The sequence below is a fragment of the Meleagris gallopavo genome, chromosome Z (genome assembly GCF_905368555.1).
Source record: "Meleagris gallopavo chromosome Z, MGAL_WU_HG_1.1, whole genome shotgun sequence".
NCBI classification, from domain to species: domain Eukaryota; kingdom Metazoa; phylum Chordata; class Aves; order Galliformes; family Phasianidae; genus Meleagris; species Meleagris gallopavo.
This window is the reverse complement of record NC_139435.1, coordinates 26,929,455-26,954,145: the sequence shown is the minus strand read 5'-3', so window position 1 is coordinate 26,954,145 and position 24,691 is coordinate 26,929,455. Positions and strand designations below refer to the sequence as shown.

At 32.0% G+C, this 24,691-nt stretch overlaps 1 protein-coding gene across 5 annotated transcripts in view; it reads left to right on the top strand.

The window, feature by feature from the left end:
* Positions 1-24,691, top strand: part of RFX3 (regulatory factor X3) — a 125,454-nt gene that overhangs the window by 85,298 nt on the left and 15,465 nt on the right. For 4 of the 5 annotated variants that reach the window (XM_085214341.1, XM_085214343.1, XM_085214342.1 and 1 more), the window contains exons 5-11: positions 6,750-6,824; positions 11,939-12,120; positions 12,648-12,767; positions 18,064-18,185; positions 18,838-18,950; positions 19,810-19,925; positions 20,415-20,569. In XM_085214341.1, coding sequence (XP_085070467.1) covers positions 6,750-6,824; positions 11,939-12,120; positions 12,648-12,767; positions 18,064-18,185; positions 18,838-18,950; positions 19,810-19,925; positions 20,415-20,569 — 883 coding nt within the window. The remainder of the gene's footprint in view (positions 1-6,749; positions 6,825-11,938; positions 12,121-12,647; positions 12,768-18,063; positions 18,186-18,837; positions 18,951-19,809; positions 19,926-20,414; positions 20,570-24,691) is intronic. The other variant, XM_085214339.1, reaches the window with a different exon arrangement.

The following is a 24,691-nucleotide window of genomic DNA, read 5'->3' as shown; positions in this document are numbered from 1 at the left end:
AAAGAGTGTTTGGTAATATTTACATGTGTTTAAATGATTTTCATAAGAAAAAAAACATTTCTGAATTATAACTTAAATAAAATCAATACTTTTATTTTTTCTTTAAAATATTAATTATTTGAAAGATATTTCTTGCAGTTTTTGCACATGATTTGTAACTACCAAGCAAGGTAGAACAAGAGTAGTATTCTGTTGTCACAAGTAAGAAGCGGATCAAGATCAAATAAATTTTGAAAAGTGATATAACTTTAAATATTTAGGTACCAATGATATTTGTATGTTTTTATAGTTGTTTTAAGTTGTTCTGCATTTAAATAGTAGTTACCTCTTTCATGCTAGTATTCTCCTTATTCACTTAAGAACATATGAAGTTTAGTGTTTTGCTTATCATAAGTACAGTTTTTTTTGCTATAACAGCAAAAGTCAGTCATTAAATATTTATTTGAATTTGAAATCAAATGAGATTTAAATACGTCCAGTAAACAGAAGTGTAGTTTTAATTTGAAGTTGAATATCCTGAAATTACTCGAACAAAATCAAAATTCTGTGGTATATCTAACAAATTAAAACAATTTAGGTTTTTTGTGTCAAATTTACAAAATTTAACAAAATCTGAGGTTCATTCTGTAAGCAACAACCTTGTCTTGCTTCATGTATCAAAAAAACAGCCTCTTTTAGATTGAGTACTTCCATATCAACTTACGTTTAGGAATATTAAAAATAATGCTAATCAAATCACAATGATTAAGTTGTATTTTTAACACTAAAATATTTTCTTCTGTTTGTTTATTTATTTTTAAGGTACTGTTTATTTTGTATAGTTTTATTGTGCAAGATATTAGAAGTGGATTTCTTGCTGTTTTGGTGGGCCACAGGTTTTAGATTTTATCATTTTAGGATCTGGATACTTATAGCGACCTGAAATTTTCACAGATCAGTTGAAACATAAAAGATTCAGTTTAGACCGCGTTATTAAAACACCAGGTCTGTTTGAATTTCACTGTGCAAAATAGACCAATGGAGTACTTTATTTGGATTGCCCCGTAGAAAACTGGATCTCATTTCTCTCATGATCCTCATTTGATCTTCACCATTATTCCATTTTTCATTCTTACATAGAGCATTTATTGGAAACATTAAAATGGCATCTATCTAGGCTGGTTTGCTTTTAAAATTTTCAGCAAATATTTCCTAACATTGAATTAGCTAGAAGAATTTTCACGTAGAGAGAAAGGATATACAAATAAGGGAGGCATTACTTATTACTACATATGGCCATCATTAGCTTTGTTTACTGTTGTCATTGAGGCAGTAGTTTATGCTTACAAGATGAGAGAAATGCTTACAAGAGAGAGCTTCATTTGTTCTGTTGTTATTCACCATCACTGATGAAGTCATTATCTTTTTATAGTAAGTTATGTTAGATTTTTCTGATGTATTTGGCTGCAGTTAAAAAAAAAAAAAAAAAGGAAATTGGTATGTGTTATTAACTATGTCTTGGATGAATGAAATGTAAAAATTCAATTTTTTTTTGACCACTTAAAAAACATTCTTCTGTATACTAACCATCAAAATACACCTAGTGAGCATGAAGAAAATTTGTAACATTTTCTTCAGTTGTTTTATTTCCACTGATTTAATTGTTTCTTCCCATGGTGTCCTTAGCTTGTGTATTAAATTACTCCTTTACTTCCAAAAAATGATTTTTTTTTCTCCCGAAGTAGAAAGGCCTTCAGATTATAAGAGACTTAATTGTGTCAGATTTTAGGGAGATAAACAACTAAACAATTTTAGAGAGACAAATAGCACAAACAACATATTCAGATGTGAATGCTCGTAGACTGACATTGTGTTGGACAAGAGGTGATTCAACTTACCTGGTTATCTATTTGAAATTAATTTAGATGTTTTATCTTGTATAAAAGATGAATCTCATTGGTTTACTGGTGGTTATCATGAATGAAGGTCCAGCTATGATTAGGAGTTTAACTAGAAAATTGAATTGCTTTGTTAATAGTGAAATGTAAATCATCTTTCAATCTTTTTTTTCTATATATGTCTACAGATTGTTATTGTGATTAAACGGAACGATCTAAGCAACATATTACATACTATCTTAAGTTAATAAAGTTTCTAATAGTAAAGATATTGTTATGCTTGTCAGCCAGTGAGAGGCTCCTATTTGTTAGTGCTGATTTCTGTAATATACTTTAGTACTGACCTGTAATTACAGCTGTCACTTATCAGTCATCACCAACTATAGGAGGTCTCCACTTACGCTGTTGCCGAAGTTTATCCTCTTTCAGGGCACATGTAAATGTATATAAAAGAAAAGCAAAATTAATATTGATTGTTTGTATTACGACAAATTATTACTTCTCTTAGTAAGTACAGTATGCAGAATATGTTCCTAACTTTAAAGGAGGAGTGATATCTATCCAAAATGTGCAATTAATTAAGAGAGAAGAAGAATAACAGATGAAGTTAGGAAGCCTAGTGTAAATGTCTTGATAGTATAATTTTATTATAGAGCTACTGTAATTATTTTAAAAACAATAAACAACAAATATTCTGACAGGGTTATAATTTGGAAAATAGTTGAGACTGTATTAATTAATCTCTTTCCAGTAGAGAAACTCCTTCCAACTCCATTCCTCACTTTTTTCTGATAATCTGTTGCAGAATTTGAAGTTAGCTGGATCTGCTTTATATTTTTTAGCATAAAACAAACTGTTTCTGATAAAATGAAAGATTCATAGACATTTACGCTGCAAAGGAATATCGTATCAAGCAGTCTGACCTCTTGCACTGTAACATGTCTTTTGTGGAAAAAGAAGCATCCTTTTCTAAATAGGAAAAGGCAGATAAAGTTTTTTTTCTTCTTTTAAATTAATTGTATTAATGGGTAATCACTACAGTTGATAAAGAAATTAAAAAAGATTAAGTGGTGTGAATTAGCTCGTGGGGAAGAAGATTAGATTTGATGACCTTGTGCCTTTATTTACTTCCTTCTCTAAGACTTTTCTTTGATTTCTCCTTGAGAACTCTGGAGCATCATGACTCTCTTCTAGAACAAGAGTTAGATTTCAGTGACACAGTGTGAAATAATAATTATTATTTCTCTATTCCTGTGAGTCCTTTGCTGCTCCACTGTATTTCTTGAATTGATGCTGTGTCCCGTCTACAAGATCAGGATAAGGGAGAAACCTATCATGCATCTGCTTCACCTTGTTTCTTTTCTGAGTCAATTTAGCTTCATTTTTTAGTCACTGACTCTTGTGTTTTCTGTCTAAAAAGCCTTGAAGCACCTCATGGTTTGTTTCCACCAGATATTTATTCTGGTATTTTTAAAATATTCTGGTATATTTAAAACAGATATCTTTGAAACCGTGAGAATAATTTCTATTAATTCATTTTCTTTTACTTAAAATGCTTAAGCTGGATGGAAGATGACTTGTAAGTAATGTTATTTTAACAGTCATTATCACTGGAGTGCAGGCATCATCTTTATGCAGAAGTGGATTTTTCTGATTTTGATTAAATACCTGTTTGTTCTAAAATAGTCAATATACTTCTCTCTGGCTCTATCTTGCCATAAATGCTTTCAAATTTGATGTTAATAATAACTGTAATCTGAACTTGGTTTTTCTTTTAGCTTCTCAATTTTTTTTTCTTATGTGAGAAATGCAAAGGATATATATGTGACATTTCCACATATTTTTTAGAGTTAAGTGGAGGACTTTTTTTGTTTTTCATGAGAGCATTTGTATCAAATATGGGGGAAACTGCCAGAAAGAAAAATAGAATATGTTTGAAGGTATAAATATTTGAGATTATAGATACAAAGAACTGGATGATCCTGGGGAGAGAAACTGGAATTGGTCAATCATTCTGACCATATGTTAGAGAACCATGAGCAGAGAAGATGGACATTTGCAGCTTTCGGAAAGAAAATGTCATCCGACCTGAAACCCAAACATTTTGGACTTTTGCTGGCCTGTGGCTATTCTGCATGGTTTTTCTGATCAATCAAGTCAGGTCTTAAACTTCTGCTAATTGTCTTCTTTATGTCCTCACCATCTCAGAATAAGTTATTATAAATACTTTGTGTTAATTGAATCATGAGAAAGTGCTGCTACTTTTGCCATTGGCGCTTAGGAAGTTATTATATGTATCTGAAACTATTATGTATATTATGTTTATCTATTAACATGTTAATGAAAACTAAAGCATAAACTAACGAGAATATTTAATAACTTCTGAATCAGTAAATCACATAAAGACTGAACAATGTGGATTTCCAGATGCCTGTATTGGGATCAAAGTATTGAATTTATTACCTCAAGGGAAATACCCTTAATCATTAACAACTGTGTCCAAATATAAGGCAAGCAATGTAAATTAAGGGAGATGTCTCTAATCGCAGTTTTCTTGACCATCATGCTTTAATTTAGTCCATCCATCCTCCTCCCCCCCCATTGCTTATATTACTATAAAAGGTGTTGTCATGCAATATTTAATATGGTTATATTCAAGTTATTGTGGGATGATAGAATGATAGTGTGTATCTCAGTTATCAGTCAAAACATTTTAATAAAGAATGTTTTAATTTTTTTAAGAGAAGAAAAGGGGAAATGTATGACTGATCACACATTCAAATAAATGAATGTGTAATTCCTTTCTTTCATTAAGCACTTCAAATGCAAATATTGTTAGCTGTGCCTGGACTCTTTCGATGTATATTGCTAGAAAGGCAAAGATATTAGTCTTTTATTTGTATTTATGTAATAAACAGTTTATATTATTTTCATATTCTAAATAATAGTAAAAATGACTACATTACCTATGTAATCAATGTTCATATATGTTTGAATGCAGTTTTGAATAGAGATGAGAATGATTTAGTATCTTAAAAATCTTCCTTCAAATTGAACTAATTTTATGTTCAAAACTACTGAAGATGTGATTGTATTGCCTACATAAGAAGAAGGTTTATTTTATTAGAAAGAGAGGTATCTGTCAGATAAAGCCAGAAGTTCACCTTATGAAAATTTAGATTAGAAATAATGAAAATAATTGGTAGGTAGAACAATTTGTGTTGTGAAACTTGATTCCCTAGAGTATGATGATGACTTATTTTAAATATGGAACTGGTATCTTTCTGAGCTTGATGAATTAATTAATTTTAGAGGTAACGTTTTTAGTGGTAACTGCTTGGCTTAGGTTATGCAGAAAAAGTGGACTAGATGATCCTAACACTATAAAAATTTTGTTCTATACCTGGGGATCTGCAAAGACAGAATCATTGTCCTCAGTGGCAATACTGGTGAAAGCTACTTTAAAGAATAAACCTCAGCAAGAATAAACCTGAAGTAAGAAGAAATCAGAATATTAAAGAAAGTTGTTGTCATGTCAGAGTTCATTTTCATACATAGTAATCATATGCTCAATGCACTTTTTTGATAGTTTTATATAGCTGATATTAAGCAGTTACAGGAAAGAAAGAAGGAATTACTTATCTCAACTATTGGAATAAAAATACTGACCAGTCACACTGTAAAGAAGGGAGAAGCTAATTTAGCTGTAAATTTGAATATCAACTATTTTTCAGTCTCTGATATTCAGAGAATGAATTAGTCTAGCATTGATAAATTATAACACTAAAATCTTTAGAAAGTACTGTGATATTTGAAGTAGAATGGGGAAGGCTAATTTTAAATGGTCTACAGGGAAAACAAAAAGTAGTTTTAAAAATCTAAGTGGCATTTTCCATTGCTCTTGTTTTGGCCATTTAATGTAGCTAATTATATGCCTTTTCTTACTGCACATCCCATTGTCTCTGTCATCTTCAGTGTTGTTCTTGCTTGGTTAAACTGCAGTCAGGTTTCCAATTTTACTCTTTAATGTTGTTGTTATAGAACATCAAAAGATCCACTGATATTCAAAGGAAAAGATTGGGAACAAATGTGTGAGTGTTTATACATTTGCACTTGGAAAATGCTGTATATTTAATTAGTGGTGTGTTATTGTTTTAAAATACAAAGTTTAAATTCTAATTTAAGTTGTGAAAAAAATAAGCTATTTTTCTGAAGGCTGGATCCTGCTGTCTGTGTGACTCCTGACTTTCTATTTACTTTGGCAGCTGGGGATACTGTGAGGGTGCTGCAGCAGTCAGTGATAACTTGTGCCTCTGAAACTAATGTCAGAAAACCTATTAAATTATTTGGGGTTGAGATTTGCTCGTTATTGCAGAAAGAGGAAGTTTTGTATCTAACTCAATTGTTTTTTCAGTATGGAAACAGCTCTTCCTGTTATAGTTGAAGGGAGAATGTATGGATGCCTGTCTTAAAATTCTGCTTGGGATAATTTTCTTGGTCATAAGCGATACTTTTGTTCAGTCAGGCATTGTTGTCTTTACTTAGGTTTATTTTGTTGCAGTTTTTTTTATATTTCAGTGTAGCTCTCCAGCAAATCAGGAGAGCTTTCATTTCCTGAGCAAGGAGAAAGGTAAATTGAATTGTGAGGCTGTGATCCTGCAGTATGTATGCAAGAAAAGTGCTTTCTGACCTCACTGGAGAGGTTTGTGTTCACTGAGACCCAGAATGACACCATTTAATAGAATATATGTCCTAGCCAGGAAAAAAAACTAGGCATTTCTGTTGATCTGTAAGCAACCTGTCGAAACTTCTCTGATCAGGCTTTTTTACTATCTTGTCTTGAGTCCTTTTTTTAATGCCATCTATTATCAGATTGAAATGGCGATTGAGACACTGCAAAAGTCTGATGGTCTGTCCACTCACAGAAGCTCTCTTCTCAACAGCCATGTAAGTTGTCTCTACTTCACATACACTCTCTTTTGCTTGTTCTGCATGCTTAGCCTGCCTCTGAATGTTTGTTTTATTTTATTACTACTTTGTGCTCTTAATCTTTCCATCTTAGTTGCTTATAATTTTTTACTGCATCTCTCATGGCTTTATTTTGTCAGATTGAATGTCTTGATGGTATCTTGCAGTGTATTATTTGTTTCTGAGGTTTTAAACTTGTATTAACACAAGTTAACACATTTCTTAGTTTTGCAAACTATAGTGTAAATGGTAAGGTATTGTTCAAAATTATGCTTAATTAGCTGGCTTTTGATATTTGCAGTAAAACTGTCTACAAAGAACAGTCTGTGTACCATATATTAACGTACAAGTATATGAAAAGGAAAAGGCAAACAGCATAAATAATGTCTTTAGATTATTTTTAGATGTTTTTTCATTTGTTCTGAGTAGTGAGTTGATTATGAAAAAACTTGGGGATCTTAAAGATTCGTATCACAGCGTGGAAAGAAATAGAATATTAGTCTAAAATACACATATATGTCTTAATTAACTATCTTACTTTTTGTTCACATTCTGCAAATCTCAACAGTTAAGAATTTTCCACACAGGAAGCTTGAAGATGTATGTGTAAGAACACGATCTCCAGATATAGTGATAAAAACAATAAATATATCTGTGAGATGAAAGGAAAAGGGCACAAAGTTAATTTGAAACTTACTATATAAATAATAATATTACTTTGTTTATTTCTAGTCTTTCTTGAAATGTTTTTTTTTTTTTTCTGTTGATGTTAGTCATTTTATATTTGATATTTTTTCTATGTTGATTAGGTTCTATACACCTTGTCTCTTTTTACTCTTTTCAGCTTGACTAAGCTTTACTTACATGTAGTTACATGCAAATTCTTTTATTGTTTTACAGTAAAAAATTACATTTGGTTTGTGGTTTTAATGTAAAAATACAAGTCTGTCTCTTAGAAATCAAATTAATAATCCATGTAATAATAGGTCTTGGATTTTTTTCTGTATGTGTCTGATAATCTCAAAATCATAGCCAGGATGGTTCTGGGTTTTGTAGTTTTGTTTGATTGATTTTGGTTTGTGTGTTTTTTTCAGTTATGGCTTTTTTTGTTTGTTTGTTTTTTAAGAAAATGCCAATATTTAATGAGGAAAATCGTACTACATTGTTATACAAAATATTAAAGAACAGACTTTTATGTTGTAATATTTTAGATTTTAATTCTTTTGTGAACATCCAAATGTTCCCGATGTTTATAAAGAAGATAGGACAACTGAACAATAATAAAATTACTTAAATGTCATTGTAAAAAGGACCATAGCTTTTTTTGGCAAAGTGTTAGAAATTTCTCTTAGCATTTGAACTTATCCACTGATTGATAAGTTTGTGTTTAGTCCTACTTTGAGGTTCAGAATTTTGGTACAAAACCAGAAAGAGTTATAAAATAGCCCTTGCTTCCCAGGCTATTCCACTCATTCCTGGTCCGTTATACTATTTACAGTGTATAAATAGTATGTCAGTAAATTGTTACAGAGATGTGATCATAAGATTTGTATCCAGATGTCACTGCATTGTCATCATGCTATTTCTTTCTTGATTGTGAAGATTTACAGAATTATTTGATAGGAATATATCTTTGACTCTGAGAAGAAAAAAAAAAAAAAGACCCCCTCTACATGTTTTTGTGGCAATCAATTTTTTCCTTCACTTCAGTCATTTTGGAAGAAGTCGCTGCAATCTAGATGAAACTTACTGAATATGGTACCTATTTAGAAAGTAATATTTATTGACGTAAAACTTAAGTAAGGACAGTTTGGAGAGTATTGCTCTTTGTCTCGCAAGCTGTTCTTAGATTTGTCATTTAATGGTCTAGTTGGCCTATTTATTAAAATAATTGGCTTTAAAAGTTTTTAAAATAGAATTCTAAATTGTGTATTGAATTAGTATTAATTTCCACTTGTGATATTGATTCGTGGAATATACTTGGATTTTTACTCTATGATATCTATATTAGACTTCCTGGGATTTATTTATTTTTTTCCCTAAATCTGCGCTTATTTTAAGGAATTTGCCTTTTCTGTTCTATTTCTTTTCTCTTCTGATTGATTTCTGCAGTGATACTTTACTGTTCTATAAGCATTGCAGTTTAGTTGGAGTTGGAGTCAATTTGGCATGTCTGACTGTGCAAATATTTCATACTTTTAACAATCTTAGCCATACAGTACGGTCAATATTAAAGCCATGATTTGAACCTGAATAGCTCGGTTTTAGGATTATATAATTTAAAAATTGCTTAGATTACTTTTATAGTATTTGTAAATAATGATCCTTTTAAGATCACATACTAATTTCACTTTTTCTTCCAGGCTATAATCTAACAAATATAAAACCGTTATTATTGAAGCAACTCATGCGGCAAAAAAATATGATAATGGACATATCTTTCTGTCAGATATGGTGTTTGTTTTGTTGTTGGTTTTTGTTCAGATGTTTTTTTAACAGCAGGTTATGGTTGCAATAAGATATGTTAAAAATTCATAGAATTAATGAAGTGTGCTTTAATTGAATCATCACAGGTTATAAACCATCTGGAAGAAAATACCTGTGATATTATATAGAGAACTCAACTGGAAAAGTTATTTTTTGTCGATCAGATATTCCTTTTGGGTAAAGTGATAGTACTTAACATTCCTTATCTGTTCTGATTTAATTATAGATTTAATACTATATACCCTATTACATACATATGTGTAAATAAATATAAATATCATCATAGATTTAAAATAGAGATTAATTGCAATCATTAAAAGAGACAATTACCCCTATTTCTAAGCTCAGACAGTGGATAGAGCCAGGTTATTGTCAGTGGTGCCCACACCCACTAGCAGAACAAGGGGCAATGGACACAAACTGGAACACAGTAAGTTCCATCTGAAAATAAACAAATAATTCTTTCCTTTGAGGGTGACAGAGCACTGGAACAGGCTGCCCAGGGAGGTTGTGGAGACTCCTTCTCTAGAGACATTCAAAACCTGCATGGGTGCTTTACTATACAACTTACTGTGGGGTACCTGCTTTAGCAGAAGGGTTGGAGTTGATGATCTGAGAGGTCACCTCCAACCCTTACAATTCTGTGATTCTGTGTAAGGTTACGTTACATCAATTCATTAGTGAAATAATTCTTTCAGGCTTAAGTTGTTTACAGTTGTATTTTTCTTCTTTTTTATTTTGAAATTACAAATGCTCAATATGGAAGGCATCTGTGATTTGTAAGAGTTTTTAGTTACCTATCAGCTGATAAAAAGATGATGAATTATTTTTTCATTTTGTCTATTTGAAATGCAATATTATCTGCAGACATAGCCAAAATATTTTTTGTCTTGGAACCATTTACATAGTTACATTTTTCTGGAGCTTATGCTCAAGAAACATGGACATAGGCAAATATGGAACTGCTGTTTAAATGTTCTAGAGAAAATTCAAATAAAGTTTTTTCATTTGTTTTGGTAAGTTGCTCAAAGTGATTAAAACAAGTGTAAATTCAGTATTCAGAGCAGTGGTCTAACAGGAAATAATTCTGCAAAGTACCAAGTAACACATGGATTTCATAAATCTTTTAATGTAGCTTAATAGTTTTTATTTTAGTTATTCTACTTGCATATTTGAAAATTAGGGTGGCTGGAAGAAAGAATGGGACAAACTCTTTGGCAAGATCTGTTGTGATAGAGCAAGGGGTAATTATTTCAAACAAAAAGAGGGAAAATTTAGACTGGATATAAGAAAAATTTTTTTTTTATTACAAGGGTGGTGAGGTGCTGGCACAGGCGGCCCAGAGAGGGGTGGAAGCCCCATTCCTGGGACATTCAAGGTCAGGCTGGATGGGGCTCTGAGCAACCTGATCTTGGTGTCCCTGTTCATTACAGAGTAGTTGGACTAAATCACCTTTAAGTGTCTCTTCCAATTGAAATGATTCTTTGATAAGATCCAGTGTCCTTCGTTTAGGGTTTCACTGGATGATCAAATTAAATCCAAGTTCTGATTAGTTCTCTGACCCTAGCAGTTCTAAATGTTCACACAGAATTACTTTGATTTAATAGTTAGGAAAACAAGGAAATAGAATTCAAAGAAAAAGTAAATTAATGGTCCAAGATAAATTCTAAAGAGAATTTCAGGGAACAGAAACCACAGCAATTACTGGAGAAAGTTAATGAAGATTTTAGCATGCCCAAAAACTAAAACAGTGGGATTTAAGTGTGTACTCAACCTTTACTATTTGTAATTTCTTTTTTTGTTCTCCTGTAATTTTAAATCTAGCACTGCTAAATTGTCACTTCCACTTGTTTTATATATTACTGACAGCTACAGGTGTTTTCTGTCTGTATACTGTAAAGTCCAGTGATATGACATGAAAAGTCCTTTTTTGTAGTTTTCCAAAAATACCTAACTTTGTAGATGAAAAGATTCATTTCTTTTTTTCAGCATTTCCAAAGGCAAGAAGGCCACAACTTACTATCGTAGCCCTAATGCTATATAGTTGTTGCCATTATTTTCAATGTTATCTAGATTGTTCCTTGGCTCATATGCAAGTTTTTTTTCATTTTGTATTTGAGAGCAAAAAAATAATAATAATAAAAAATTTAAAAAATCCCATTCGGTTTAGTTTTATAATGTCTTTTAGGATCTGACAAAGAAAAGCACTAAATTATTACATTTCCTAATGTGTTACCTAACTCTTGTTAATCCAATGAGCTTGTTCTATGAAATAGTATGAACTACATTCTGTATTATTTTATTTCTTTGCAGTGCTAACAGTTTGTTTCCAAAGCATAGTTGGTGTGTGGTACTGAATCAAAATATTTTTAAGAAGTGGACACTTACTGAGATCCAAGTGTAATGAGTTCCACTATTTCCTGGTAATTCTGAAGTTCCTAAAACAACATGGTATAGCTAGCATTTAGAGGATCTCTGTTCAGTAGAACTGAAGAGTGACTTCTGAACTGTCATAAGTTAATGTTGTAAGGTTAAGATATTTTTAATAAAATAGTAATTTTTTTTTTTTTTGCCCTTTTTTTTTTTCTGTTTTACATGTGAAATAGCTTCAGTGGCTTTTGGACAATTATGAAACTGCAGAAGGAGTGAGCCTCCCTAGAAGTACCCTTTACAACCACTACTTACGACACTGTCAGGAGCACAAGTTGGATCCAGTCAATGCAGCATCCTTTGGAAAACTCATACGGTCAATCTTCATGGGGTTACGGACAAGAAGACTTGGAACTAGGTAAGTGTTAATGACATCTTGAACAATAATAGAAAACGCAAGCAATAATTATGAGTAAGAAACTTTTCTGATATTAAAAACTACATAAAGCTGTATGTAAACAGTACATTGGTTTTCTGACAGTTATGTTTATTAATTTCAAACATGTTAATGCTTTTCCGATGTTGTTATTATTTTTACTTTTCCCAATTTTGACTGTTTACATTTTGATAAATACACTGCAACATAAATAAAATGCAGTTTATTGTTTGGAAATTATGAAGGATTGTGTTTCTTCATTATATATATATATATATCCTTGTTTTGGTTTTTTCTTCATAACAAAGTGTAAAATGTTTGGTAATACTTAAGGGAGTGAATTCTTTTCCTGAAGGTGCTAAAATGATACCCATGTAAAAGGCAGGTATGGAAGGAGAGTTAGGCCTAGTTTGTACATAATCTTTTCCAGTCCATGAATATAAAGTGAATGTAATGAATATGCATAAAACTAATGATATTTTTCTTTCAATGCTTGCTTTTTCATATAGGGGGAACTCCAAATACCATTACTATGGGATTCGTGTCAAGCCAGATTCTCCTCTTAATCGTCTACAGGAGGACATGCAATATATGGCTATGAGACAGCAGCCCATGCAGCAGAAACAGAGGTAAAGTGTGAAATGAAGATGAGTACTTATTAATATTTCTAGTTCATAGGTCTTTACTTTCCCTTCCACTGATAAGATGAAATTCTAATGTGAACTCTGTTCAGCTTCCCTACTGTGAAGAAGTTTGCCAAATGTGCAGTTTATGTCACTGAAGTCACATACCTTCAACATGAAAGAATATTTATCTAGAAATTTAAATAAGTTTGCAAAAATTTATAATAAAAAGTGAGATGTTGTATGAACAAACTCTTATGAACTGTCTTGAGTTATTTTATCACAATCTGAAAAAAAGATATAAGACCTTTAATTTCAGATGTTGGTGTTTTCATTACAATATGGTTTTATGGATAATTTGCTTATAGCAAGCTTATGATTGAGGTCAGTTTGATATTTATTTTTTCTTCTTGAAAGAACTAGCGTAACCATAATAGCTTGCCTGTAGGCTGGTTCAAGTATTTGCTCTCAGCATCTATTTTTGCTGAAGATCTGTGAAATTACAGAAGTATTTGGAAGTGGTGGTATTTTCTGGAGTGAAGGATATTTTTTCTCTGCAAGAGTGGAAGAGATAACAAAGGCACGTGCTTTTGTGAAAGAATGTGAGGATATGCACATAGGAAAAACTACAAAGAGAAGACAATTTTAGGGGAAAAAAAAGGGAAATGGTACACTTACTTGAAATTACTTTGTACTTGAATTGTATCATTATCCTCCCGTATTATACTAAAGAGAAATATCTAAAATGTCTGATTTCATAAAACATTGGTGGAACAGGAGTATATCAAGCAAGACATCTTTAAAGCTATTACAAAAATTGAAGTTCAGTCTTACTGTGAAATCTTTCTCATAATCTGTGTGTCCATTTCAGACAGCCGATATAAACATTCTTGTCTGTTCTCTAGGACATTCCTCACTTGTTTTCAGTTTTATTTCCATAAGTAAACCTCCAGCTTGGAAATTAATTTTAATATTAATTTTAAATATCTGTCTCAGTTCTTGTACACACCAGCCGTGTGTTTTTGTTTTCATTGGTGGGAACTGGACATTTAACTAAGGTATTTTTTAATAAATTCAGTAACTATAACTATATTGTTCTAACCAGAACTCACTAATCATCACTTCCTGTTGATGTTATTTATTCTAAATATTTATTTTGTGTAGAAGATGAGTTGTATTTTTCTATTCTCATCAGTTTTCCCATGTTTCTTGGACGTACTATTTAGTCAAATATTACCTTTAAACCAAGCCATTGTAATTCCGAAACATCAAGTATTTATTGATTTTTTTAAAGAAAGAAATGCATTAGTGGACAGGAGAGAAATTATGGATTTTTATACTGTTTCTCCATTTGCAGACAGAAATAGATGCATTACAGTCCTGACATACTAGCATCTGTAAAATTGGTGCAATTCTGCTGTGATAGTATCCTAAACTGATAATACGAGAACTTAACGGTGAACTAATAAAAAAAATTCCAAATAGAGTAGTTTAGAAAACATCCATAGCTTTTCTCTAGATCACACACATATCATTTATGTATAGCATGGTTGGGGAGTTGAGCTGATTGTGGCTTAAAAAACAAGAAAGTTCTATTTCAACTCCTAGATTAGGGATATCTCAGCATCCAAGGCAGACTTTTATCGAAATATGATCTGTATATTATGTTTGAGAGCTTAGGATGTATTCATAGCAGTTTACTTGGAAGCATTTTTGGTTCCTTCAAATACTAGACAGTAACTAGCATCAGCTTGATTCGAATATGAAAAAATTTTGAAGCCTTCCAAATATTTTTCATATACTGCTTTGTTACTTGTAGATTTTGTGTGTATAGTACATTTTTAATATATTTGACTTTGATTTTTCTGTAGTTAACAGCTTTAGTATTTGTTGCCTGTGATATTGCAAACGGCTTACACTATCTTGATTACTGTTAATTTTTAAATCTGATTTTCCCCCCTGCAACATTGAAGAGAACATGGTATTTCTACACAGTATACATACTTTAGTACATTAGCTCATTGTGACAAAGAGTGAACTAGTGATAAATCACAAAAATAGAATTAAATCTAAGCATATTCCTAGCATGAGCTTAGTTCTGCTGATATTTACAGTCCCTACATTATTTTTTTCTTTAGTTAGCCAGAGGGATAGAAACATCTGTTTTTGATAGAAAGATAAATTGCACAACAGCATGAATTTTATTTTTCAGAAAAATACTAGGCTCAAAGATCTAGAGGAAAATCCAAATAATAGCACAATGGCCACAGTGAAAGTAAGCAAGGAAATTACTAAAAATGTAACTGAAAAAGACAGTTTTTTGTCTTGTGACTTTGTCAGTACATTTGTTCTGTCATAGGTTGTTGGGTTTTTTTCTGTTTGCTTCTTGTATTTCACACCAAACAGACACTTTATCATTCTTTCTGCCTTATCTTACTGCTTAATATAAATTGTTTGCAGTACATGAATTCTAGTTAGGAAGTTATTAATCCTTTCTGCAATGGAAGAGGATGTTTCTCTTAATAATGTTTGATCAGAGTTAGACAGTGGTATTCAATGAAGTTGTATAGTAAATTAGTTGCCTCATGCAACCAGCATCTCACTTTGTGTCGCTTCTGAATTCCATGTTCCTATTTCAGTGATCAAGATTTTTGGATTTTCATGGCTTTTCCCAGCTTGATAAAGATTTTGTTGTTGTTGGCTAAAAACCTCACAAAATTTTGCAGTTTATGTTAACCTATATAATATTTGGACAGTGTCATTTCTGGGTCAAATACATTGAAAGGCTGTAGTGCTAATGTAAAGTTTATTATTTTCAGTCCCCAGTCTTCTGGCACCTTATCGTTCAAAAGAAAACAAAAAGTGAAGAATAAAACATTTTATACGTCAGTAGTGGGTAAAATCAAGAAAGAGCCTTCAAAGTTGGGCAGTAAAAAAAAAAAAAAAAAAAAAAAAAAAAAAAAAAAAGTGAATTTTACCAGCTAGCAAATTGTAACCACTTTTTTCAATGCATCAAAAATATTTGCCATGTAACTAAAGATTTTTTGAGAATTTTTTCTCATCTAAATTGCCAGAGGTCCACTTGTACTTTAACTGGTGATCTTAAGTTGTTAACTTCTCTTTGCTTATGCTTCATGTGAAGCATAATCATCTGGGTTGGAAAACACCTTCAAGATCAAGTCCAACCTGGCCTACAGAGTCCCTTCATTAAACTGTGTTCATTAGTGACATATCCATATGTCTCTTAAATTCCTCCAGGAACAGGAATTCCCTGGGCAACCCATTCCAGTGTTTTAATTATGTTACATCTTGAGTGAAGATTCTGTCTAGCATGCTAAATTTAACTGACATCTGCATTGCTTGGCACTTCACTTGTACCTGTCATAAAAATAAAAGAACCTAAATACTGAAAAGGGAATTGCATCTAGCATTTTAAATTCTGCGCTTTGTGACTACAGGGTTTTAAACACAAACATCTGTCATGAAGTTACGTGATAAATATGGTATCATCATTAGACAACACTAACTGTTGGTCACCATCCTATGTTAAGAATGGACCTAAATACTTCACTGGAGTGAGAAGTCTCATTTCAAAAATAGAGTTACGTATGACCCTGACTTTATTTTTTAAAAGATTCATCAAAGTTAGGTTCTTTGTGGCTAAAATACTATGGAAAGATGTCTGATACAATAATCTAAAAAATGAATTTTGAGTGCTTTCATGATCTGTACATTATTTTTTATAGCCAGCAATGTCTCTGCTGTGTGGTAAAACTGTACATCAATATGCCAATTCCATCAGAGAAGCTGTTGCTGACATTGACAACTCTTTATTTTTAAAATCGCTGAAGCTTTATTTCCTGGCATAAAAATGAGAGAAAAAAATCACCCCCTTCTGGCTGGTACAAGTTAAAGTGTATAAATCAATCCTGTATTTATAATACAACACTAAACTTAGCCCAGATTTAATCATATTCTATTTCTTCCCTGGCCAGGTTTAGAGTTACTCTGTTGCTGATGAAGAACAGACTTTATGCTAATAAGAGTCATCTTGAGATAGGAGGGAGAGTCTGTCTTCTCCCCACCTCTTGAATCTGGCTTACAAAACAAAGGCAAACAAGTGCATAAAAGAGAAGGGTATCTAATAGCACAGTCTTACCCCAAGCAGTAACACAAAAACATAGCAGCTATGGTGCAACACTCCTTCTTCTCCCATACATACACAGAAAGTTAGTTATTTCTTCTCAACAGAGAGATTATCTCATACATTTGTACTCACTCTAAACACAGGCTAGACTGGGGAAGCCAAAGTCAGACACTTTAACAATATTCAATATTTTCTGTTCTTTCAAAACCTGTCAAGAACAATTAAGTAAGTGTAGGATCACACCATTTTGCCATAATGCTGTCAATAAGTTTGAGATAGGAAGTTGTCTAAAAATACTCATCCCAGTGAAGATTATATGGTAATTATGATCCTTAAATTTGGCAAGAGACATCAACCTCTTTTTTTACATGCAGCACAGTTAAAGGCAAGCATGATATAGTTTGATTAAGAAAAAAAAACCTGCACTAGCAATTATATAATGTACTATATGTGCTATAGTACTTATGTTGTGTGGAAAGTAATGTCTCCTATACATTTCCATGGAAACTACATCAGGTACAGAGATCACAATAACACTGTTTGATGACATGTTGTTCATTTTTGGTGCTCCTCTTTTCTCTTCCACTGACTACAGTTCTATTTAGAAGTGCAAAGAAGCCAAATTCTTGCTATTAAGAGCTGAGAGTAAACTCTCAGGTGTTTTGCAAGTCACAGACAGGACCTATTGCATGTCAGATGTCTTACAACATTTGACCATCCAGTCTAACACTCCTGTTTGAATAACTGTACTTTTATTTTCTAAACTTTATGAAAGATTTTGAGACCTCAGTATGAAGGATTTAAGTTTTCAAAGTTTTACATTTTTGTTGTCTTCAGGTAGCAGTGTTATTTCTCTTAAAATAGCATAAACTAGCCAGTCTAATGATTATGTTGTTCTTACGCTAAACTCTGGAAGAAATTGGTAGTGGTGCTGTAATATAACTTTATAAATTCTTCATTAGTAATGTACTGGCTGCCCTTAGTAATCATGTTTCTTCTGTTACTTGCAAAGAAAATAAAAATTTGTAAATTATTTTTGTACTTTTCTGTAAATTTTTGTTTTGAAATGGAGAAATCAGGGTAAACATAGCCTGGGTGAGCTCATCTATGAAGGAGTTAACAAAAAGGATAATTTTGAAATTGATATTTTTGTAGGTATAAGCCTGTGCAGAAAGTGGATGGAGTTGCAGATGGCTTCACAGGAAGTGGTCAACAGACAGGCACATCTGTTGAACAAACTGTAATTGCCCAAAGTCAACATCATCAGCAGTTTTTAGGTATTAAAACATGTTTGTTTTATTCTACTATAAAAATAGACAAGATGAACTCCGCTGCAAATATCAAGTTACACAAGTACAAAAATTGTTTCTAAAGTTACAATGGTTTCTTTAAAATTTCTAACAACAGAACAAAAAGACACTTAAGCTGTATGCTTTGTTTATCAGGTTTTATGTAATATTTAATATTCATCATCTAAGTATATAAAGAAGAATATGCAAATTATTTATTTGTGTGGTATATTTGACATTATGTAAATCACAACACAGTTGCTGTGCAAAGTGATATATAGACATGTATGTTGATATTCTGGGATGACATTTCCTCCCTACATGTTTGTTAAAGTGTGTTTTATTGATTAACAACGTGGGTTAAACCTCTAGTGATCTTTTTTGAAAGCGTGCTGTAGTTTTGTAAGTGGAAAGAGCCAAGTAGTTGCAACTGTTTTTTGGTTTTCTTTTTTTACTTCAAAAATGCTGTCTGAATTTTTTCATAATTTTAACATAGAACAAATGTGAAAGAATCTTCACTGTGAGCTTTAAGACATTCTAGAATTTATTTCTTTGTATCATCCTTAAGTGTTTTCCTGATCATAGGAACAATAGGCACGGTTCATAACTGTGTTTTTTCATTGTGTTGTTACGGAAACAGATGCATCTCGAGTACTTCCGGAGTTTGGTGAAGTTGAAATGTCTTCTCTACCAGATGGTACAACCTTTGAGGACATCAAATCACTGCAGAGTCTTTATCGAGAGCACTGTGAGGTATTTCCTGTAATTCCTACAAATCTTCTTGGTTTTTTTTTTAGGTTCATTATTTCTAGTGAGTGAGAATCGGTGCAAGATACTAATATTGGATATGCTGCAGCCATTTTACAGCTGGCTTCAGGATATTTTGCTTATTTCATTGGAATGGGCATTATCTTGCTAATTTTACTGGAATGGTCACTAGGAAAAATACTACTGGGAGGATTTCCTTCATCAGGACAAAAATATATTCTAAAAATAATATTCTTGAAAATGTAATCAGATGTATGTATTCCGAATTTTTTAAAGAAGTTAGACTTAAGATTGTATGTGCAGATCTTTGGCTTTGTCAATAGGAAGTGTAAAAAATGTTAAATATCATTTAATTGCTTACATTTAAAAAAAAATCTTTTTTTCTCATTTTAAAGAAACATTGGGAAGATTAAAATAAATTTAATATTGAAAAACATATATTTTAAAACTACTTAAAAAGTGTTTTCAAAACTATATTGAATAACTGAAATGAATAAAATAGCGAGTTTGGAGTCATATCAGCTATCTTTGGGAAAATTTCTCTGACACATTTACATAATTTGTGTTCATTTTTGGAGGCTTCTGTGCATGTACACTTGGTCTTACTCTCTGTGCAAAGCATCTTATGCTGCTGGATAATACATCGATTTTACTATCAATACTTGCCATACATACTTACTATACATACAATTTTACTAATGTAAAAATAGTATTTATCATTTCAGAAATGAAAAGTTTGCCCTTATTCCACTATATAAAAAAAAAAAGCCATTTCTCTATTTGGAGTTGGGCCTAGAGGGAAGCTAGGTAAAAGACAATCTGTATTTGCATTTTATTTTCTCAGGCAATTCTGGATGTGGTAGTGAATCTTCAATTCAGCCTGATAGAAAAGTTGTGGCAAACTTTCTGGCGCTATTCTCCCTCTACTCCACCTGATGGTACTACTGTTAATGAACCTAGGTCAGTAAATGTATTGTCTTTGTTGACTGCTTGTTATAATAACACAATAGAAATGTCAAACAACAGCACAAAAGTTACTGGTTTTACTATCAGAGTAAAAATCTTTTCTTGTTATCGTACATTTTAAAAATAAATTGATATTGTCTGGCATGTTAATATACACAGCTTATATGGCAAATCGCAGTCTTGAAAAAATTCTTTTTTTTTTTTTTTTATTAGATAGCTATCATGAAGGTGTTCTCACAGTATCCTATCCATTTCTTTTAAGCCTGCAAGATTCATACCTCTATATAATTCATGGGCTATACCAGATCTGTGCAAGCATTCTAATCCAGTTTCAGGTGACACAAAGTGAAAAGAAGTTCTGTTGGCTGTAGTTGAGATATCTGTAACTTATTTATTAAATAATGAATTTTAACACCAATTGCTGTTTTTTATCTATTATAAATGCATTTTCATTTGTTCATTTGCTGCATTTGTTCATTCCAGCAATCTGAGTGAAATAGAAAGTCGACTTCCAAAAGCAAAACTGATTACTCTGTGCAAAAATGAATCTATTCTGAAATGGATGTGTAACTGTGATCACGTGATGTACCAGGCTTTGGTGGAGATTCTCATTCCTGACGTCCTTAGACCTATTCCTAGTAAGTTGAACTAAATGTTTTGTATTTTTTTTTTTTTTTTCATATGTGTGTGGTCTTATGGCACATGGGGAAGTTTTAGGTATTATTTTTAAGGTTAGACAACTATTGTGTATCATTTATCCCTAAGTCTTTTGGGTAGAAAGTTGTCCTGAGAGTCAATGTATATATGCCTTATATTTTAAAATATCTTAGGATCTTAGTGCAGTTGAAAGATCTAATTTTCAAGATCAAGTTTTGCATGAAAAGTTCTTAAGAGGCACTGTGACCCCTGAACCAATGTAAGCTAATGTCAGTGAGTATTTCCATTAAATGAAGTCATTTTTAGTTTATCAACATTACAAATTAATATTTAACCAGTCCAGAAAAAATGTTTCTGAGCCTTGTGCTTTCATTTTTGGACATTTCGGCTCTTGTTCCTCATTAAAAAGAATCAACTTTAAAGGCTGTTACGGCAATTAAGAATTAATTCTGAATTTTTTAGATCTAATATTCTGATCTACTGTTTCTTCTTCACATATCCTACAAGAAAGAATCATTAACTGTCTGTCCATTCAACCATTATCATGAATATGTCTTTCTATTGAATGTTAATTTTACTAGAATCCATAATTGCTCTAGGAATGTATGTATATGGCTGTTCTTGGCAGAAAATCAATTTATCTAAAGAAAGTTAGCTCCTTTATAAAACATCTATTGTCTAACATTTATTGAAATGAAATAGTTTTAGTAATAAAGTATAATTCTTCTAATGCTTAAGTATTATATCCTTTCCATGAAGCAAAAAAATAAAATTCATGTATTTTAAAAAGCTAAGGCCTGAAGTAGCTTTGCAGCTGACAAAGCTATTTTTTTCCTACTGCAAACAGACGATCTGTATAGTAACTCCAGCAGTGATAAGCAATTCATGAGAATATTCAGAGGTACTGCCTTTTAGAGAAGTTTTACTGACTTTTTGCTTGTCAATGAAACAAAATTAGGTTTCAGTAAACTATGTATGATAGAAAAAATTGAAACTGGAAGTTTGTAAAATCTGAAGATCAGCCATTAAAAAGGTAGATGGGGTTTAAGGAAAGAGTAAGGTCCTGGCAGAGATAGACATAGTTTACCTTTTCATCTATTCAGCAGAATAAAGGAAAAATACTTCCTCATATACGTGCAATTATTGACAACCATAACTTTTGTAAATTATTTTGCGTTTGTTTGTATTTCATGTTTTACTTTTCTATCTAATGAAAATATAAGTCAATGGGATATTCCTTTAGAGTGTAATCTATCTCTAAAAAATAAGCAACAATTTAAAAACTCATAAATCTGTTTATAACATTTAATATATTGAATTAAATTTTTCACTTCCAACAGCACAATGTTTTCTGCCTAAAAAGGTGAAATAGCCATTTAAACGTTTAAATGTTTATAACTCTATAAGGCTTTTTTATCAAACCTGCTTTTCACTTTCTTCTCTTGCATAACCTAAGTGCAAGTTTTTATAGGGTATCTCTTTAGTTTATGGCATCTTGTCTTTTCTGTCAGATGCATTGGGCATTACCAATAAAAGATGTCAAGAAAATAGGTTGCAATTATCTCATGTTAGTAACGACAGATATTAGGTCCCCTTCAAGCTATATTTTTCTTTTTTTTCTTGCGAGAATTAGCACTCATCTTTTAAAAATTGTTACTTACATTCTTTGAAAGTATCTGTTTTGGGACTGCACATCAGGTTTATTGATACACAGCGCTCTTCTATTCCCAGGACAAATACTTCCCAACAGATTTCTGCCTTTATTTTGTGACATTCCAGTGATTTTTTGCTCAGAAAGCAATCACAGAGTTGAAGTCATGTAATATTTTACAGCTGATCTGAAAGTAATGTCTCCTATTTTATTGTCTTGGCTCACGATGTTAGAGGCAGGTGTTGCTCAGTAGAGGTTGAATGCTCCCACCAGTATTCCATTACATGTTGTTGCCATGCCACAGATGGCAGCAGAGGGGCAGTCTGACAGAATGACATCTGATATGGAAGCGTGGATGAAGCAAAGATGTATCTCTGAATTCCTTCGTGTGAAAAAATGGCCCCCATTGGTATTCACTGATGCTTGTTGAACCTTTATGGATACCAAACTGTGGATGTGAGCATGTAGTGAGGTATATTTCACGAATAGTGGCAGCAACAGTGGGTCATTTCTGCTGGTGCAGATATATATGAGCGCATCATGCAGGCTCTTGTTCATCGTTGTTGAAAATGCACAACTAATGGTAGTGACAGTGCTGACAAATAGAATTTTGTAGCTGGGAATTTGCTCTATCAGTGTTACCATGCTTTTTGTATGTATTTTCCATGGAAATAAATAGGAGGCATTACTTTCAGACCAACTTATGTATTTTCTTGGTTTTATCTTCAGGACCAGCTGCTTTCCTGTAACGATGGTACATAAAAATTCTCTCTTTACTATTTAAAGTATGATTAGTATTTTAACTCCTACTTTTGAATTAGAATATCTCCAACCATTGCAAGAGGCCACGAGAAAACTTAGAGATTGTACATAATGATTGACTATGACAAGAATGGAGCAGGGCAAAGTATATAAATTGATTATTTTCTGTGGGAAAATACTAGCTTATAGGAAAGTTCGAGAAAGTTTAGAGAAAAGGACTTTAAATGCTTTATCAAAAGTAAATTCATTACTTTTTTCTGAGTACATGGAAAGGTAACAACAGCAGCTGCTGAAAATAGGGAAAACAAAGCTTAGTGATTAAGTAAACATGATTTTCTAAGTTACATTTTTTCTAGATTTTTTGTGTTTTTATTCAAGAAAAATTTCTGTGCTATTCACTTGTGTGATAGATATTACTGGAGTAGAGAAGATAACTGAGGAAAATATTGTTGATTTAGCTTTATTCTCTGTGTTAAATTTGTTAGCTGAAATGTTCAATACACACAAAGTGAATGAAAAATGCCTTAAAATATTCAAATTCCTTTTCTTAAGAAAAATAGAATGCTGTCTGAATAAGGAATAAACTGAGTTACTGTCTAATATCCTTGGCGATAGACTTGAGTTCTATGTTGTACTGGCAATGGATCGTTTTTTTCTGCACGGTAGACTCTTTGAACCTCCACCTGTAACAGAATGGGCAGAAACAAAGTTGCCTGGAAGTTTCTGTCCTAGGAGAAGAATTTATGTTCAGTGTATTTTCACATTGTATTACACAAATTCAAGGAACCTGAAAGTACTGGAGGGACTGTAAAGCTTTGCAGAAAAATTCTTCTTTTGTTTGTTTGTTTGCTTTTGAGATTTGTATGTTAGAGAGCTTTCAGCTGAGATTCAGACTTTGGATTGTTAGGTTCTTATCCAAATCAAACTTTTTGTCAGTAATTCTGATTGCAAAATTATTTTGTGTATGTCTAGTAACATTTGACTAATTCAAGCCCTTTACTTTCAAGTAAACTCATTGTGTAATTCTTTGAAAAGTTTTTGTTCTGTTGTTCTTTCTTGATAACATGAAGAAGGCATTGATTTCCATAAGTTTTTGGCAATGGCTGTATGCATGCAGAAAGATTTAGTATAAGAAAAATTCTATATCTAATAAGGTATCTGAAAAATTCATTAGAAATTCACCATACAACACTGATGTCTGTTTATATATACTATATAAAGAAGGAATGTTTCTTCAAAACTTAGAATTCCTTCTTCTTCCTCCACTTTCTTCCTAGGTAAAGACTTTGTAAAAGATGTAACTGAGCTGTATTTCCATATTTATTTTTAAGGGAGATTAACTTTGCAGTGGTGAAAGTAATTTCATAATAAATAATTCGGTGAAAAAGAATAGTAAGTGAATTAGAAGTGATAACAGTAATACTTTCTTTAGGTTACTAAATATAATTCATACAGTATTTCTATTATTCTTTCCACTTTGCATTTTCTTGCTCTGTAGGTAAGAAATAAAAGAAATGAAAACATAATTAGTAAGAGAAGAGAAAGAATTTACAAAGTATCAGAGGTTTGCAGAGTAATTGATAGGACTGATGAAAAGAGCTTGTTCTCTATGTGAAAACTTCAAGGTTAAACAAACAAACATCTGTTACCGTAGAATATTTACCTTATTGAGATACTTTGTAAGACCAAA